This window comes from Pyricularia oryzae, chromosome 6 (assembly GCF_000002495.2).
Source record: "Pyricularia oryzae 70-15 chromosome 6, whole genome shotgun sequence".
Taxonomy (NCBI): domain Eukaryota; kingdom Fungi; phylum Ascomycota; class Sordariomycetes; order Magnaporthales; family Pyriculariaceae; genus Pyricularia; species Pyricularia oryzae.
In genome coordinates, this window is record NC_017853.1 from 518,281 (window position 1) to 532,252 (window position 13,972).

The following is a 13,972-nucleotide window of genomic DNA, read 5'->3' on the forward strand; positions in this document are numbered from 1 at the left end:
AACACCGGAAAATCCAACCCAAAAAATTAACGACCAGTCTTTACTTATTTGGAAAACCCCTAAAACGACCCGAGATATTCGACTTCAACTACAGGAAATTTCCCGGTCCGAAAAAAGTAACGCCACTTCACGGCTTTTGTTTGCAAAAGTCCAAAAAAGCTTCGAAACCAAGGATATCTTATTGGCTGAAGCTCAGCAAAAAATCAGTTTGTTAAAAGCAAAATTGGAGGCGGTACGGCCGGTCAAAAGGAAAAGGGTGATTCCGGATCCCAACGAGCTTTTGGTCAGCAAAAAAAACGTTTATGAAGCACAGGAAAATAATAGGGACTGTTTAGAAGCTTTGAACGATGGAGAAGAGGTTAGCGAACCGGGAGAGCCTGACAATGATTGTATTATTGTGCGTTGATAGGTTTACATTTAAATCGGTTTATAAAAGGGGTATTTCGTCGTTACATTTTTCAAGGGGGCCGGACTTTAGGGGGGTCGGAGATGTGGAGCCCAACGTTATATGCCGCAACGCGCTTGCCGTACGCAGCGACGTATTTCGCAATATCCCTGGCAACCGTCGTGGTGGTGTGTAATTTTGCGTGATTTTTCAACCTTCCGCGCACGTTTCGACACTCCAAAAAGCTAAAAGGGCTTTACGGGTTGAAGGAAGGACACTATCCACGTGCCCTCAGCCGTATGTGGGTCGTAACCATGTTTGGAAATATGCCAGTTAACTGGCTACTGGCCTGCTGCCACGGTAATCTCCTCCTGGATTACCTCATGTACGTCCTTTCTTCCGTCCAGGCAATTGAGCGTTCGGGGCACTCCAGAAACGGCGTATATGTGCCAGGTTGTCGGGACAGTGACTTCCCGCGCGTCCAATGCGTCCATAATGGCCTTAACCGCGCTGGGGTTGAGGAGTTTTTGCCGTATTTCCTCAAAGGCCACCGTAACACGCCAGCCCGTGGGGGTACGTTTGGCGTTTGGGATTTCACTGTGTGGCACCGAGACCAATTCGGCCAGTTTGGTCGTTACCGCGTATGGCTCCCTCGTCACCATCCGCAATTTGTCATTTACGCGGATCAGGATGCGGTTGGACGGCTGTTCTGTCAAACGTTTCGGGGCTTGGGAGCGGTCCCGGCCCGATTGGGAGGGAGTTGCGGAGCTGTCAGGTGCATTGCCGGGCGTCGTACGTATCGGGTACGAGCGCGTGGCCGGGGTTAAAATTTGCGTTGGGGCCGCCGCTGGTGGCGTGGCGGCTCGCTCGGCCCATGTGACCGATTTGTTAGTGGGCGTGCCTCTGCCTTTAGAGGCCGACGACGCCGTGCCCGTCCTCGTAATTAAAATGCTGCGCCTTTCGCTGGAACTGGTCGGCGAACGCGACGGGGAGCGCGAACGCTCTTTTTCAGGGAGGGTGCGACTGAGGAACCAGCCGCTGATCACGTCGTCAAGTTCAAGAACAATTCTCCTAAGCGCGGCGTCCTCCGGGGCCTGTAAACTTTCGAGCTTGGCTGCAAAGACCTCTTCGAGCCAGCTGCCGACTGTTTCCACGTTTTCCAACTCCTGCTGCAGTGTTTTGATGGCCAGGGCCGGGAGGCTGGAGTACCTTCCGCGGCCAGCCGGCTGAGGCGCGTTAGCGGTGCGCGTGTCGAGAGATACGTGTCCCGACTCGGCCTGGCCCTGCGGCAAAGCCTGCGGCGTGCTCTGCGGGCGCGCGCGGCGGTTTGAGACCTCTGGTGAGGCCATGACGACCGGCGCCCGGAGGGCGAAAATTCTTCAGCTGTTAAGCTTATTGGTGTGTTTGGGTGTGAATCGCTAACAAAGGTGGGTCTGACCCATGAATGGTGGAGGATGGTGTTGTCGAAGTGGCTCTAGAATCATCTAAAAGTGAACTAGAGCCTCTCGGGGATTCACGATCCACTGCTTTAAATTGCCGCACATATTTGACGCATCTAAGCATGGACTGCCATGAAATCTGCAAAGCAGCTTTAAACGGGCACTATGAGCACGAATTTTTTAGATCAGGCGGGGAAAATGCGTTCAGCCTGAAGAACAAGAGCACAATCGCTCGACTCCGTGCAGCCATTTAGTACTGCAACAGCCAATTTTCAGAAGATATCTGGACGAGAGGACACAAGTATCAAATTCCTGCAGTCGTGCACGCCGACCTGGTTTCGGACAGCAGCGTAGAAGGCGAGATATCTACACAAGCCAAGATTGCTACGCCAGGACCAAAAAGGCTTTCGAAAACCAAGGTAACGGAATGGGTGAAACGACTAATACAACGCTCGCGAGGAACTAAGTTGTTCGGGAGCTTCAATCCAAATGTGATCGCTGAGCTTTTTTGGGAGCAATCTCAACCATGGGCCAAGTTCGCCGAGTCCCACATCGACCTCGTTAGCTACATTTGCGAGCAGTTTTATAATGTTCTCCTCAAGAAGAGGGGAGCTAAGGATGTTGCTTCTCGAATATGGTGAGCATGGTGCCGCAAAGTTCTTGCTCGATTGCTGAATATTAATGCGCTAATGCGCCTGAATTAGGTCTTTCAAGGTCAGGCAGCGTCTTGAAGAGCGCAAAGTGAAAGCCCGAGAGGAGTTGAGGATGTTGATCGAGGACTTGAAAGGCTTTCCTATCAACTACAACCACTACTATACGGACAACCTCCACAGGACCGGTGAAGATAAGCTACGAACGTGGCTTAATGCTATCAATCCTGCTCTACTTGAACATCGCTCCAGCATGAACTGCAGCCGAGGCGCACATTATGACAAATTCGATTTAGAATTAGTCATTGGGACGTTATTCAAAGCCACCAGCGAGTCTAGTGTCGATATGGAGAAGTTTAGCTGCGAGGAGGCCCTGGACTGTCTGCACGCGATTTACAAGGTATTATTTTCCTCCATGTCTATTCGTAATGGCTTCAAAAGACATGCGAATCATAAAAAACTGCTACTGATTTTTGCGACGTAAAAAGGTCCAGCTGAAGGTTTTTGTTGCCAACGTCACTAATCAGGTGATCGAGCGCCACATGCTTCGCGATCTTGAACACGTTTTCTCCCCCTTAGTCGTGGCAACTATGAACGACACCGAAGTCAAGTCCGTTGCCCTCGAGAGTTCTGCAATACATCACCAGCGCAAATTTTTGTTAGACCGCATATCAAAGCTTGAGGAGAGCCGTGTCATCTTTCGAAATGCGGTGGGAATGTTGTAGATTATCTCAGGTTGGAAACGCTATTCTTATTTTCCTCTGCCGCAAATGGGAAGCTTGGTTGGATTGTGAGATAGTCCGAGCTTTAAATTGGAGATACAGATGGTATTTGGTTTGTGCTTTTTTTTTTTTTTTTTTTTTGAATGTGCCTATTGAGATCCCATTTTACGTCTATACCTCACCCTTCCCTGTTCATGCCAATTACCAAAGAGCTGGAAAAAAAGTCGGATTAGTTATTGGACCGCTTCAACCACCTTAAGTAGCACCTTTGGAGAGCCCGAGTGAGGGCCTAGCAGATGGTCATGTATACGTGTGTGTTTAAACATAGCCAAGAGCTCCCAGTCTCCGTGCTGAGGGCCTTGGGCGTCAGCAACGAGATGCAGCCCGACAACCTGCGGTGTTACATTGGTCCAAGGGGATGCATTTACAACTGGTTGACGTAGGACTTGCATCGAAAAGTAGGCAATCACATGCGTGCTGTCTTGGCAGAAAGGCCTCTATCTTTCTTTGCGTGGTTTGTTGCCCAATCGCAGGGTTTACTTTGCCAATAATTTTATCGGGGTTTTCCGTCCTGCCCACCTCTTTGGCAACCTGAACAAGGCTCCTCTGCTCGACGCTGCTAACTAAACAAGACGCCAGACACCCCTTAGTGGTGTCCTGATAGCTTTACGAAGATGGTACTGTATAGATTTGCCACCCACAATTTGAGTGTCACTACGCAGCCCTGCATAAAGGAACTCATCCGATTGGTTGGTTATGTCGCACAAACGCAGCCCAACCAGCTGGCCTGCTTCTTGCAATGCTGTGTTGATCCGTTTATAATTTGCGCTGCCAAAGTGGGGTTACGAATGCGCAAAGTGCTCCACTCACCAGTATGCCTGCTTGTCAGGCATGCTGGGAGTCTACAGTTGGTGCTAAAAACTTGCCACAATGCCATGCGGGAGGCCTGCTGCTGTCCTCTGGTACATCCTACAAATAGAAGCTCGGCGGTTATCGCTTATATAAATCACGAACGAGCATCTGGACTGCGGAAAGCTCTCCACAGGCACAGCCAGTAGTGGATGCATAATTTGATTTGCAGAGGAAAATAGCCAAGTGCGGGGTGAATCTTTGCTTGGCGGTAATTAGGCGATGGTAGCGGGTGTTTCTGTTGTGATACGGTTGCTATCAGCATTGCTATGTTTTCCGATTTCGGCAGGTGTTTTGGGTGCTGTTTTAGGAGAATAGGTTTAACGCACTAAATTGGTTGCTACGATCCTGCCTAGCGCAAGTTTCCTTGATCCCCCATTTGGGCTTCGGCTGTTTTTCTGATGGATTGGTTAATGCAGCGATGAAGGACTGCCTTTAAAATGAACTTTCCCTTCAAACGCAGATCCCGCCTGGTTCTAATACTGTTGTTCAGTTGCTGTTGGAGTCTCTATACCCACCATCTCACAGTCGATAGCCACTGTCCGTCGCTTCGGAGCGCTATTGCTTCGCGGCCGGGAAGGCAAGAAGTCCTGGAGCATGATCCCTGCAGGAAGTCTGATGCCTTGGTAATTATCACCAAGAATAACGAATCTGTGCCTCCTTAGCTGGCTGGAGTGACATCTTTGTTTCAGAGCGTCATATATGATGTCTTGATCGGCAGTCGACAGGGTGCTATAGGTATTGGACCCGTGTAGGAGCGCATTTTGCGAAGAAACATTGATGTCGGAGCAAGGGCCGCTTTGAAGAGGGACAAATTCAACCTTGACACTCTTTAAGCTGCTGTTGTGGCGTTTTAAAAAGAGCCGGGAGATCTTCCGAACATTGCAATGCTGGGTCCCCCGAGGGAAGCGGCATCCCAGCGGCGTCACTGCTATTCTGCGACAAGCCGGCCACGGCCAAGCGTAGCGAATGTAGATTCCAAGTATCCATGAGGCTGGTGTTGCGGTCTGGGGAATATAAAAGTATATATTTCGATACTGAGAAGTGCTAAGTACTAATGTCGACTTTGATGAAAACTGATGAAGGGCTCAATTGATCAAGGGCCAAATGTTAGAAAAAAGGATGTAGACTAAGCAAGGCCGTCTTCTTATTCTTTACCAACATTTCCAATACAGTACCACAATTTACTACCGCACTTTCTAAATTGACAAATTCTTTACATATATGTGTTGTCACTTTCTTGTTTATTTCCACCACACCATGTCAAAATGACGCGGTGTCACACCACATGCAAGCGGTCACTTATCCTACACGACGATAGATTGTGCTGCGTCTGTAGTCAACTGCCAACACATCTGCGGGTAAGTTGTTGAAAGGAGTGATTATCAATGGAAAATGCAAATAAGAGACAAACTGTTCACCGGCTGATTGAAGCGCCAGCTGTACAAAGGGATGGAGTTTGGGGGGAATGGCGCAGTGGTTAAGCGCCATGGCTGTTACTTGAGTAACGTAGGTTCGAATCCTGCTCCCTCCACCTCCTCCCCGCTTACCGTGGCAAGGATAACCCGGCTGGCTATCGACAACAACCACCCGCCTGTGCCGTCGAGCCCACACTTGTTGGGAACTTCGTCTCCATGGCTACAAACGACCGACAACTCCGCTGTTTGGACACAGGCCCCTCTCGATGAAGAGCCGTCAACTGCCGTCAGACGAACCCTCCGTGCGCCTGAAGGCACGGGGTCGCGTCAGTGAACAAACCTGTAAGCAGGACCGGGCACGAACCCGGTCAGGCTCGATTCGCTTCTATGCCCTTGTTTTCCGCTGTGTAAATAGAGAAAATAAAAAGCGCGCCGAGATACCCCTCGGGAGGTTGCTAACGGCCGGCTAATGAGCCGGGCCGAGCCCGGCGTTAAATAATACTACTACTACTACTACTACTAAAGGGATGGAGTAGGTATCGCGAAAGACTTCCTCAGTTCAAACATTCCGCTCCCCATCGCTGCCGTTGTTACTGACAATTCTTCAACCACCTGAGGCGACGTGACGAACCTTGCAGGTTTTTTTGGCCCAAGAAATAATCAGAGGGCATAAATTATGAAGCTAAGCAGGAGCAAACATAAAGTATACCTTAGAAGATATCGTTCACATCTCAATTGTATTTTCTTTGCGACATCCCGAAAGGTACGTCCATCGCATTATTGGTGACCATGTGAATACCCTCCCACCATCGGAGACAAAGTGATGTGAGGCAGTTTTGTTTAAACAAAACCATTTGGAGACCTGAAAGATCTTTAATAACCCACAAACCAGCGCCAAAATCATCAGAACATCCGTAACAGCTCCAGCACCGCCTTACCTAACCTTTGATTACTCTTTGCACCTTTGAGCTATTCTGTAATTATTCCGGCATCTGAGGAGGGCCCCTGATCTTCCACAAATTCAAATCGAATAGGCAGCTCCATGGCTGATGACAATAATGAAAACGTGCCAGTAGTCGTCAAGGAGGGTCCTGCAGTCGAATCCATGTGAACCGGTCTCCGAACGCCAGGTCTAGTCTCCAGGTCACGGAGAACCGTTTCTTCCAGATAACGATTAAGGTCCCAAAGCAGGGTTTTATACTTCTTTCGCACCGAAGACGAGCATGGAGCTGGCATCCAAGTCGGATAAAGCTTTTGATGACTGGCTGACACCCCGATCGCCAGTGGGTGCCGGGATAAGAAATTGTGACAGAGGAAGCAAACCTTCTTGCTTGTGCCCATAAACAAGAGGCGTGGTGTAAGGTCTGGGTGATAATCGTAGAAGGTGAGAAGCTGCATTCTGCATGGACTGTAAGATTAAGACGGCACGCTCTGTGAAATCGAGCCTCCGGATCATCCGTGAGCCAAGTCTGGCCAAGTTTTTCGACGAGTGATCCAGGGTCTGTCTTAGTCAGCCTTTTAAGCGTTGTCTTGAGGGCCGTAATGTCGTTCGCCAAAGAAAAGCGCTCCTGTCCTGGAGCTTCCACAGCCTCAACGTAAATGGATGTGAAAATATCAGGCTGTCTGGTGGCGAGCTTAACCATAGCTTTCGTTGCTGAATGGTATCGCGCGAGCTTGTGTATGTGTTTGATCCACAGGGGCATCTCTTCCTCTTCGGAACAAAACAATGATTCTATCCGCTCTGAATATTTCCATCGCGCTTGGGTCGCCCATATTATATGCGGAATAAGCTGAACAGGCATTGCATCAAAACTTAGTGATATTATAGAAGGAAAAATAGCAATCCACTGCTGAAAATCTGCTTTCTCGCCGTCATCCAGGTACGCTTCGTCCGTCCTTAGAGCAGAGATTTTTCATCGGATAGTAGCGTGGATTTCTGGATCACGAAGCTGCTCTAAAAGGGACCAAATCTTGTCACCAGTCAACTTGATGATTTTGAGCAAGATCTCAAATTCCCCGTCCTTCACTGACTTTTCTACAAACATGTTAATGTCAGCGGTTCATGAGCCACAAGATACTTGTGATTGTTCACCTTTTGAAGCGACAGCGGTCAGATCATGGAGAATTAGCTGAAGCTGATCAACAAGGTCGGGAGGGACGCCAAGATTCCGCGCGAGACGCAAAACGTTCCCACTCGGATGGCCTTGTTCCAAACAAACTGCTGAGGCTGTATCTCCTCCTACTCTTGAAGTAGAGCAAGTGAGGGCAAATGAATCTAAGAATTTTTTCCGAACGATACATATCTAGGACCACCGGACGTGTTAACTTTCGACCCGGGACCCAACTTCCGTGCAACCGAATTCCACGCGGAAGCACGGTTGTTAGGTATTTCATGCAACCAGATACCGGTGGAGGCTTATTGGGCAGTGGGTAAGATCGAGAGGTTTCATGCACCGTTGAGGCGAGCTTACGAGATTATCCGTGCCGAGTGCGGTACGGAGTGCTCGCAAGGAGCTGCCCTGCAGGCAGCGGTAAAAGCGGTCAACGACACCGCAGGGCCGAACGGTTTGGTACCAACACTGCTGGTGTTTGGGGCAATGCCTAAAATCACGATGGATTCACCTCCGACACCCAGCCAGACAAAACGCGCGGCGGCAGTTAATAAGGCCATGACGGAGTTACGGAAGCTCACCGCCAAAAGAAAGCTGAACGACGCGTTAGCCGCAAGAAACGGCCCAGAGTTGTCGGACCGACGTCCACGTACGCTGGAACTAGGTGCAGAAGTGCTGGTATACCGAGAAAAAGGTAACTGGAGTGGCCCATACAAGGTCGTTTCAGTGACGGAAAACAACGTTAGGGTTGCCCTCCCCAACGGGGATTCGGACTTCAGAAGCACCCACGTGAAGCCATACCACAGGTATTAGGATCAGGAAGGGGAGGCACAAGGGAAGGACGATTTTATTTACCCCGAAGAAAACCAGCCACGGCCTAGGGGGAGGCCAAAAGCGGTACCAAAAGCGCCCAAGGAGCTGTCAACAACAGTGGCAGCTGATCCAACGCAAAAGCCGCCCCCTGACTCAGGGGTAATCGCCCCTGAGGCGGATACTACGCCAAACGATCGGACGATCGAAGTGGCAACTGAGCCCGAGGAGCACCGACGCAGTGGACGAAGCAGGAAGCCTAAGGTGCAGTTCGACACGCTAATCTCGGACAAGGAGAACCGCGCCTACGAACTGGCTGTCAAATACAGGGCAGAAGGCAAGATCACGGCACCAGGGGCTCCGTTCGAACAGTCAGACGCCGCTGAGATCGAGGCACTGTTAGGTGCGGGGGTCCTGCAGCCGGTGTCAGGAGACAACGCACGTGGCCGGATATTCGGTGCTAGGATGGTGCGAGAGGTCAAGGGAACGCCGGAACGGCCGTACGAGAAGTCGAGGCTAGTGGTTCAGGGTCACAGTGATCAGGAAAAGAAGACCCTCCTGACGCAGGCGCCAACGATCATGAGATGCAGCCAACGTCTGATCCTTTCGATCACACCAAGCCTGATGGAGCGCTACGGGTACAAACTCATGATCCGGGATATAAGTCAGGCGTACACCCAGTCGAAGAGCCAACTGATGAGGGACGTTTTGGTACGGATACCAAGGGAACTGCAACACAGATACCCACGGGGCACGTACTTGAAGGTTCACAAGCCACTGTACGGCCTAGCCGAGTCAGGGTTGCACTGGTTTGACACGTACCAACGCCATCACAAAGAACGGTTGAACTGCAAGACTTCGATATACGACACCTGCTTGCTGATGACAAAAAGCAGCCCGTTTGGGCTCGTTGGACTCCAAACGGATGACACACTGAATTTGGGCGATCCAGACTTCATTGCAGCAGAGGAAGCAGAGCTCCAACGAGCAGGCCTCCTTGCAAAACCCCAGAGGGTCCTGCAGGAGGGTAATACAGAGGACTTCAACGGCTGCAAGATAACGCTGAAGAACGGCACTGTTGTAATACGACAGAAGGGACAAGCAGATCGTTTGGAGCAGGTAAAGATCGGGGCAGCTGATCGCAAACAACAATACGTAGCTCAACGTGCCAGAGGTGCATACATCGCAACGATCTGCCAGCCAGAGGCAGCCTTCGATCTATCCGTGGCTGCACAAGCCAAGGAGCCCACGGATACAGAGATCGAGACGCTCAACAAACGCATACAATGGCAGATCGACAACAAACTACGGGGTTTGACATACATACCGTTGGACATGGAGAAAGCCAAATTGTACGTGTTCGTTGACGGGTCATTGGCCAATTTGGTAGACATGAGTTCCCAGATCGGCTACTTGATCGTACTCGGCACCGAGACCAATGCCGAGGATAACGCCGGCTTTGAAGTTCAAGGCAATATCGTACACTGGTCCTCCGTCAAATGCAGCCGTATTACTCGCAGCAGTTTGGCTAGCGAGATATACGGGATGACAGGTGGACTGGATTTAGGCTATGTACTCGCACGAACGCTCGGAACGATCTGTCAGCAGATCAACCTGCCGAGCCCAGAGCTGGTAATCTGTACGGATTCGAAGTCACTGTACGAGTGCTTGGTACGGCTAGGTACCACTTTGGAGAAGAGGTTGATGATCGATATCTTGGCGATCAGGCAGTTGTACGAGAACCGTGAGATTCAGGAGATCAGATAGATTAGCGGATCTGACAATCCCGCGGATGCAATGACGAAGGAGCACCCAAACAACGCTTTGGAAGAGCTGATTTCCACGAACAAGCTCCGGGTACGTGTAGAAGGTTGGGTTCAACGTGATAAACAAAAGATTGCCAGGGAGAGTCACGAGAAGATCCAAGGCACGAACAAGGCACAACGCACAGATTGACATTCACTCCCTAAGGGGGACCCGGAAGACAAAAACAACGATCTTTCAACCCCCGAAGGGGACACGCAGGGAGCGGCCAACACACTAAAACAAAACTTCTACGAGCTGCAAAGCGGCCCGTTTGGCCTCCTCCTTCTTCTCCTCGGCCGACATGGCCGCCACGGCAACACCACCACCCTCCTTCTCCTCCTCCCAGATCTCCAACACCCCCTTAACAACGGGGCGCCACTTGGTGATCGCCTGGAGCACACGTTAGCACTGAACAAAAGGAAAAGGAGCAGCAAACACCACAACGTACAGCTTTGTCGCCTTTGGCGACGGCCGCCAGAAAACGGACGGCAGGGGGACGGGCGGGGGCGGGGATCTCCTCGCAGGAGTGCCCGGAGGCGCACTTGTAGCACCGCCCAGAGGGCGGGCTCGTCTCACGGCAGACCGCGAGGTCGCCGGAACCTTGCTTGCCCGCGAGGGCAGAGCGCAGGCAGCCCAAACAAGATCTTGGCCGGACTACGCCGGCGGCGGGGCGGGGGCGAGGGGCGGCAGCAACAGAGGCACGTTCTACACGCCATTGTCAGCTCCAAAAGATCAGACAAGAAATGGGACGAAAGATCACGTACTCTTGCCCTTGGTCTTGCCAACCCGCGAAGCGGGCCCGGAGGCAGAGCGTGGTTTGCCCTTATCGGGCAGAGGGGTCCGGACTCGGCCGGTAGAACGCGGACCAGCCGCAGGCGAAGATTTTGAGGCGCCAGCGCCTCGAAGTTGGGAGTTTTTGGCGGCGCGATCCGCCAGGCCGGGGAACATGAGATCGGACATCTTCTAGACCATGTTAACAACGATATACCCATCCAGTGATCGTTGGGAGCAGACGGCGCACTTACGGAAACGTGGTGAGGCATGGGTCGGAAGAACAGAAGAAAAGTTCATGAACCCAGAAAAAGAAGGCATTATATAGACGGATCAGAACGGGATCGGTAACCACTACAATACAAAGCTCCTATTGAACATTCCTATTGTGGTGGTTATTGACAACAGATTGACCGCCTACGCACAATAAGGGGTTTTTCCATTATTACAGGAGAACAATAGGATTACTCAGAAGGAGCCCGGAACGGCTATCTCAGCGCATTCGTTTGCAGCGTTAGGAGATCACACGATCTCCCAAATGCGGTCATTTTCCCTTTGTTATTTTATTAGCAGTTATCTACGGCTTCATGGGAGGGTATGTCTGCAGTCAATATAGAAGATAGCCTGTGTTGGTTCATGGGCAGACATGCGTGTAGGTAGATCACGTGTTTAACCACGTGATCTCATGACACGTAAAAGAATCTTCAACCGATTCTAACGAGCATGTAGATAGCTAGAAGCAGAGACTAGATTACGTTCAATTTGTTACATTGTTTTTACCGATCGCAGCGATCATACGATTCCTATCAACACAGTCAGTGCACGCGAGACTTTCCCTGCTATGGCAGAGTGTGTTGCATTGCCATTTAATGCTGAAATGGAATGAATCAAAATGATCTAGCAGCTATGTAGCTTGGTTCAATTTGATTCCCGCAGCTTGTTTTAGTCGAGAAGGGTAAAGAAAAGTCTAAATTCAAGTTACAACGATGACGCCCCATGCAACCACACCACCTGTACGGCGTCCTCGCCTGCAGCTTACTGATAGCTCTTGCGTCTGATTGGGCTCAAGCAATTTCAGAGAGAGGCCGGATATGTTCCCATGTGTCAATTGCCGGCCTCCCCGAGATTATGTTGCCGTGTCTGGTCCCTGTGTATGGCATCCGGTGGCGCCGCCCTGATTAACTCCATCACGATCCCTCCAACAGCCTTATCGATCACGTTCATTCTGATTTGCGGTCTGCGTAACCTTGGTGAATGTGACAGATTTCTGACTAATATTAATAATGATTGAAAAAAAGCGTGAGCGACAGTAACGAAATACTCAAGAAGGTAAAGAGGAAGAGGTAGGCAGTACTCAAGCGTTTTTGTTCGCGCAGAGATATTAAGAAAAGGAAAAAGGGGCAAGGGAAGCGGGCATAACCGAAACCTTGGAAGTGAATGTCCTAGCATAAAGGCTGTTTCCACTGAATCCTGTCCATTGTTCGGCCCCCAAGCGGTATAAAGTCTCGGGAGTCCAGGGTGCTTTCGAAATTGGTCCAGGCACTTCTCATACAATAACCCCCCCCCCCCCCCCCAATAAGCAACCCGCCAGAAGCCGACACCATGAGCAGCCCTACCAAAGTGACGGCGGTAGCTCGATAGGTATGAACAGATGTCGGCACAAAAAATCTAGGATTTGGAGTCTAGGACAGCCAAGATGCAGGCCAAAGACTTTTTACGGCGTGATTGATGCCTTCTTTACTTTTTGATCGTTGCATCGAAAGCTAATATTCCTATTTCTGCTGCAGGCAGAAGATAAAAGTAGAAGTCCGGATGGCCAAGTTTAGGCTGCGCGGAGTCAGTTTCAGCTGCAGCTTGATCGTCGTAGCCGTGATGTCTACCGTCTTGACTATGTTCGATGCCGCCAAGGTGCACCAAGGTGCTTCCCATGCGCAACAGCATGCGCGCCTAGTCCGAGACGAGACGACGAAGCCGTGACCGCAGATCTTGATCCTCACGGTCTCGTGCCTGTCGGTCGTCATCTGCATGTTTATCTTCTGGCCCTACTGCCGGGGCGGGTACCGAAAGGTAGAAAAGGTGGCGGTTTATCACACGCTGTTGACCATAGGAGGCTTCATCGTCAGGATAGGGCTGGATAGCGACTGCTGCTTCTTTCCAACATCAGCGCAACAGCAACGACAACAAGGACATGTGGGGATGGTCTTGTGCCCAGACGCCGCGCGCAGAGACGTTCGAAGACGACGTCGACTATTCGCTGCTTTGCAGGCTGCAGGTAGGTATCGGCATCATTTCTAGAAAACAAGTGGTATGTTTGTTCATATTTGTCTGTTCTGGCGGCTGCTAATCCTTTGACTAGGACTGGACTTTGGTATGCATCATCATTTGTAGATGTCGCAGATGTCGTAACTGTTGGCTTGTATTTGTTCTCTATCGTCTTTTCTCGAAAAGAAAGCCCCAAAAGTCCATGGGTGCGCACAACGATGCCAGAGAGAGGTTTTACTTAGCCCAGGGCCCTTCGATTTACAAAAGCCCGTACCACCGCCTAAAACTACGCTACAGCGCAGTGATGAGGATTGTAGACGCAATCGTCCTCCGAACGGTCCAGAACTCGGCTGCAACGCTGACAGTTGCAGTACCCATCCCGGCGCCGTACAGACCGGCGGCTGTTTAAAACACTTGCATGCGATCGTGGTTAACAAGCCAGCTATTGCTTGTCTGCTCATAAGATGGCATAAGTTAGGCCCGGTTGTTAAACACTGAATTAAAAAAGAACGAACGGGAAGGTAAAAGTAAAGGGAAAGGAGAAGAAACCAAGTACAAAACAGACAAGCATAAATTTTAGGATCATTTTCGCATTAGGATTGGAATTTTACACAACCACACTCTTCTTGTTCGTCAGCGCTGCCCCGGCGTGTATACCCGCTACGGTTTAAATCAGCTGGTAGCAATAT

General features: G+C 50.6%; 4 protein-coding genes and 1 pseudogene across 5 annotated transcripts; 3 read left to right on the forward strand and 2 right to left on the reverse strand.

Moving 5' to 3' along the window:
• Positions 1 to 1,829: 1,829 nt before the first annotated feature.
• Positions 1,830 to 3,199, forward strand: MGG_15369 (uncharacterized protein; the record flags this gene model as incomplete). Its single annotated transcript, XM_003719261.1, has 4 exons — positions 1,830 to 1,842; positions 2,143 to 2,461; positions 2,529 to 2,874; positions 2,963 to 3,199. The coding sequence occupies 4 exons, from the start codon at positions 1,830 to 1,832 to the stop codon at positions 3,197 to 3,199; spliced, it is 915 nt and encodes a 304-aa protein (XP_003719309.1).
• Positions 3,200 to 5,567: 2,368 nt separating this feature from the next.
• Positions 5,568 to 5,639, forward strand: MGG_20262 (annotated as a pseudogene). The gene has a single exon. The product of its transcript is annotated as a tRNA-OTHER (tRNA).
• Positions 5,640 to 7,385: 1,746 nt separating this feature from the next.
• On the reverse strand, positions 7,386 to 7,873 carry MGG_14377 (uncharacterized protein). The gene is made up of 2 exons (XM_003719262.1): positions 7,743 to 7,873; positions 7,386 to 7,558 (listed from the first exon to the last, which is right to left on the reverse strand). Exons 1-2 carry the CDS (start codon positions 7,822 to 7,824, stop codon positions 7,437 to 7,439), a joined length of 204 nt encoding a protein of 67 aa, XP_003719310.1. The 5' UTR covers positions 7,825 to 7,873; the 3' UTR covers positions 7,386 to 7,436.
• A 2,512-nt stretch (positions 7,874 to 10,385) lies between these two features.
• On the reverse strand, positions 10,386 to 11,338 carry MGG_14375 (uncharacterized protein). The gene is made up of 4 exons (XM_003719263.1): positions 11,276 to 11,338; positions 11,015 to 11,213; positions 10,699 to 10,955; positions 10,386 to 10,640 (listed from the first exon to the last, which is right to left on the reverse strand). Exons 1-4 carry the CDS (start codon positions 11,291 to 11,293, stop codon positions 10,485 to 10,487), a joined length of 630 nt encoding a protein of 209 aa, XP_003719311.1. The 5' UTR covers positions 11,294 to 11,338; the 3' UTR covers positions 10,386 to 10,484.
• A 1,495-nt stretch (positions 11,339 to 12,833) lies between these two features.
• MGG_14374 (uncharacterized protein) lies at positions 12,834 to 13,692 on the forward strand (the record flags this gene model as incomplete). The annotated part of the gene is made up of 4 exons (XM_003719264.1): positions 12,834 to 12,929; positions 13,186 to 13,326; positions 13,378 to 13,389; positions 13,474 to 13,692. The coding sequence occupies 4 exons, from the start codon at positions 12,834 to 12,836 to the stop codon at positions 13,690 to 13,692; spliced, it is 468 nt and encodes a 155-aa protein (XP_003719312.1).
• Positions 13,693 to 13,972: the final 280 nt, after the last annotated feature.

Bases quoted from the DNA above. Each gene is read 5' to 3' on its own strand.
- MGG_14377 (XM_003719262.1), bottom strand. From the start codon at position 7,824: ATGTATCGTTCGGAAAAAATTCTTAGATTCATTTGCCCTCACTTGCTC. The intron at 7,559-7,742 runs GTTTGTTTGGAA...ACATGTTTGTAG, and splicing joins GAGGAGATACAGCCTCAGCA to AAAAGTCAGTGAAGGACGGG.
- MGG_14375 (XM_003719263.1), bottom strand. The intron at 10,956-11,014 runs GTACGTGATCTT...AATGGCGTGTAG, and splicing joins TGGCAAGACCAAGGGCAAGA to AACGTGCCTCTGTTGCTGCC. The intron at 10,641-10,698 runs GTACGTTGTGGT...CGTGTGCTCCAG, and splicing joins TCGCCAAAGGCGACAAAGCT to GCGATCACCAAGTGGCGCCC.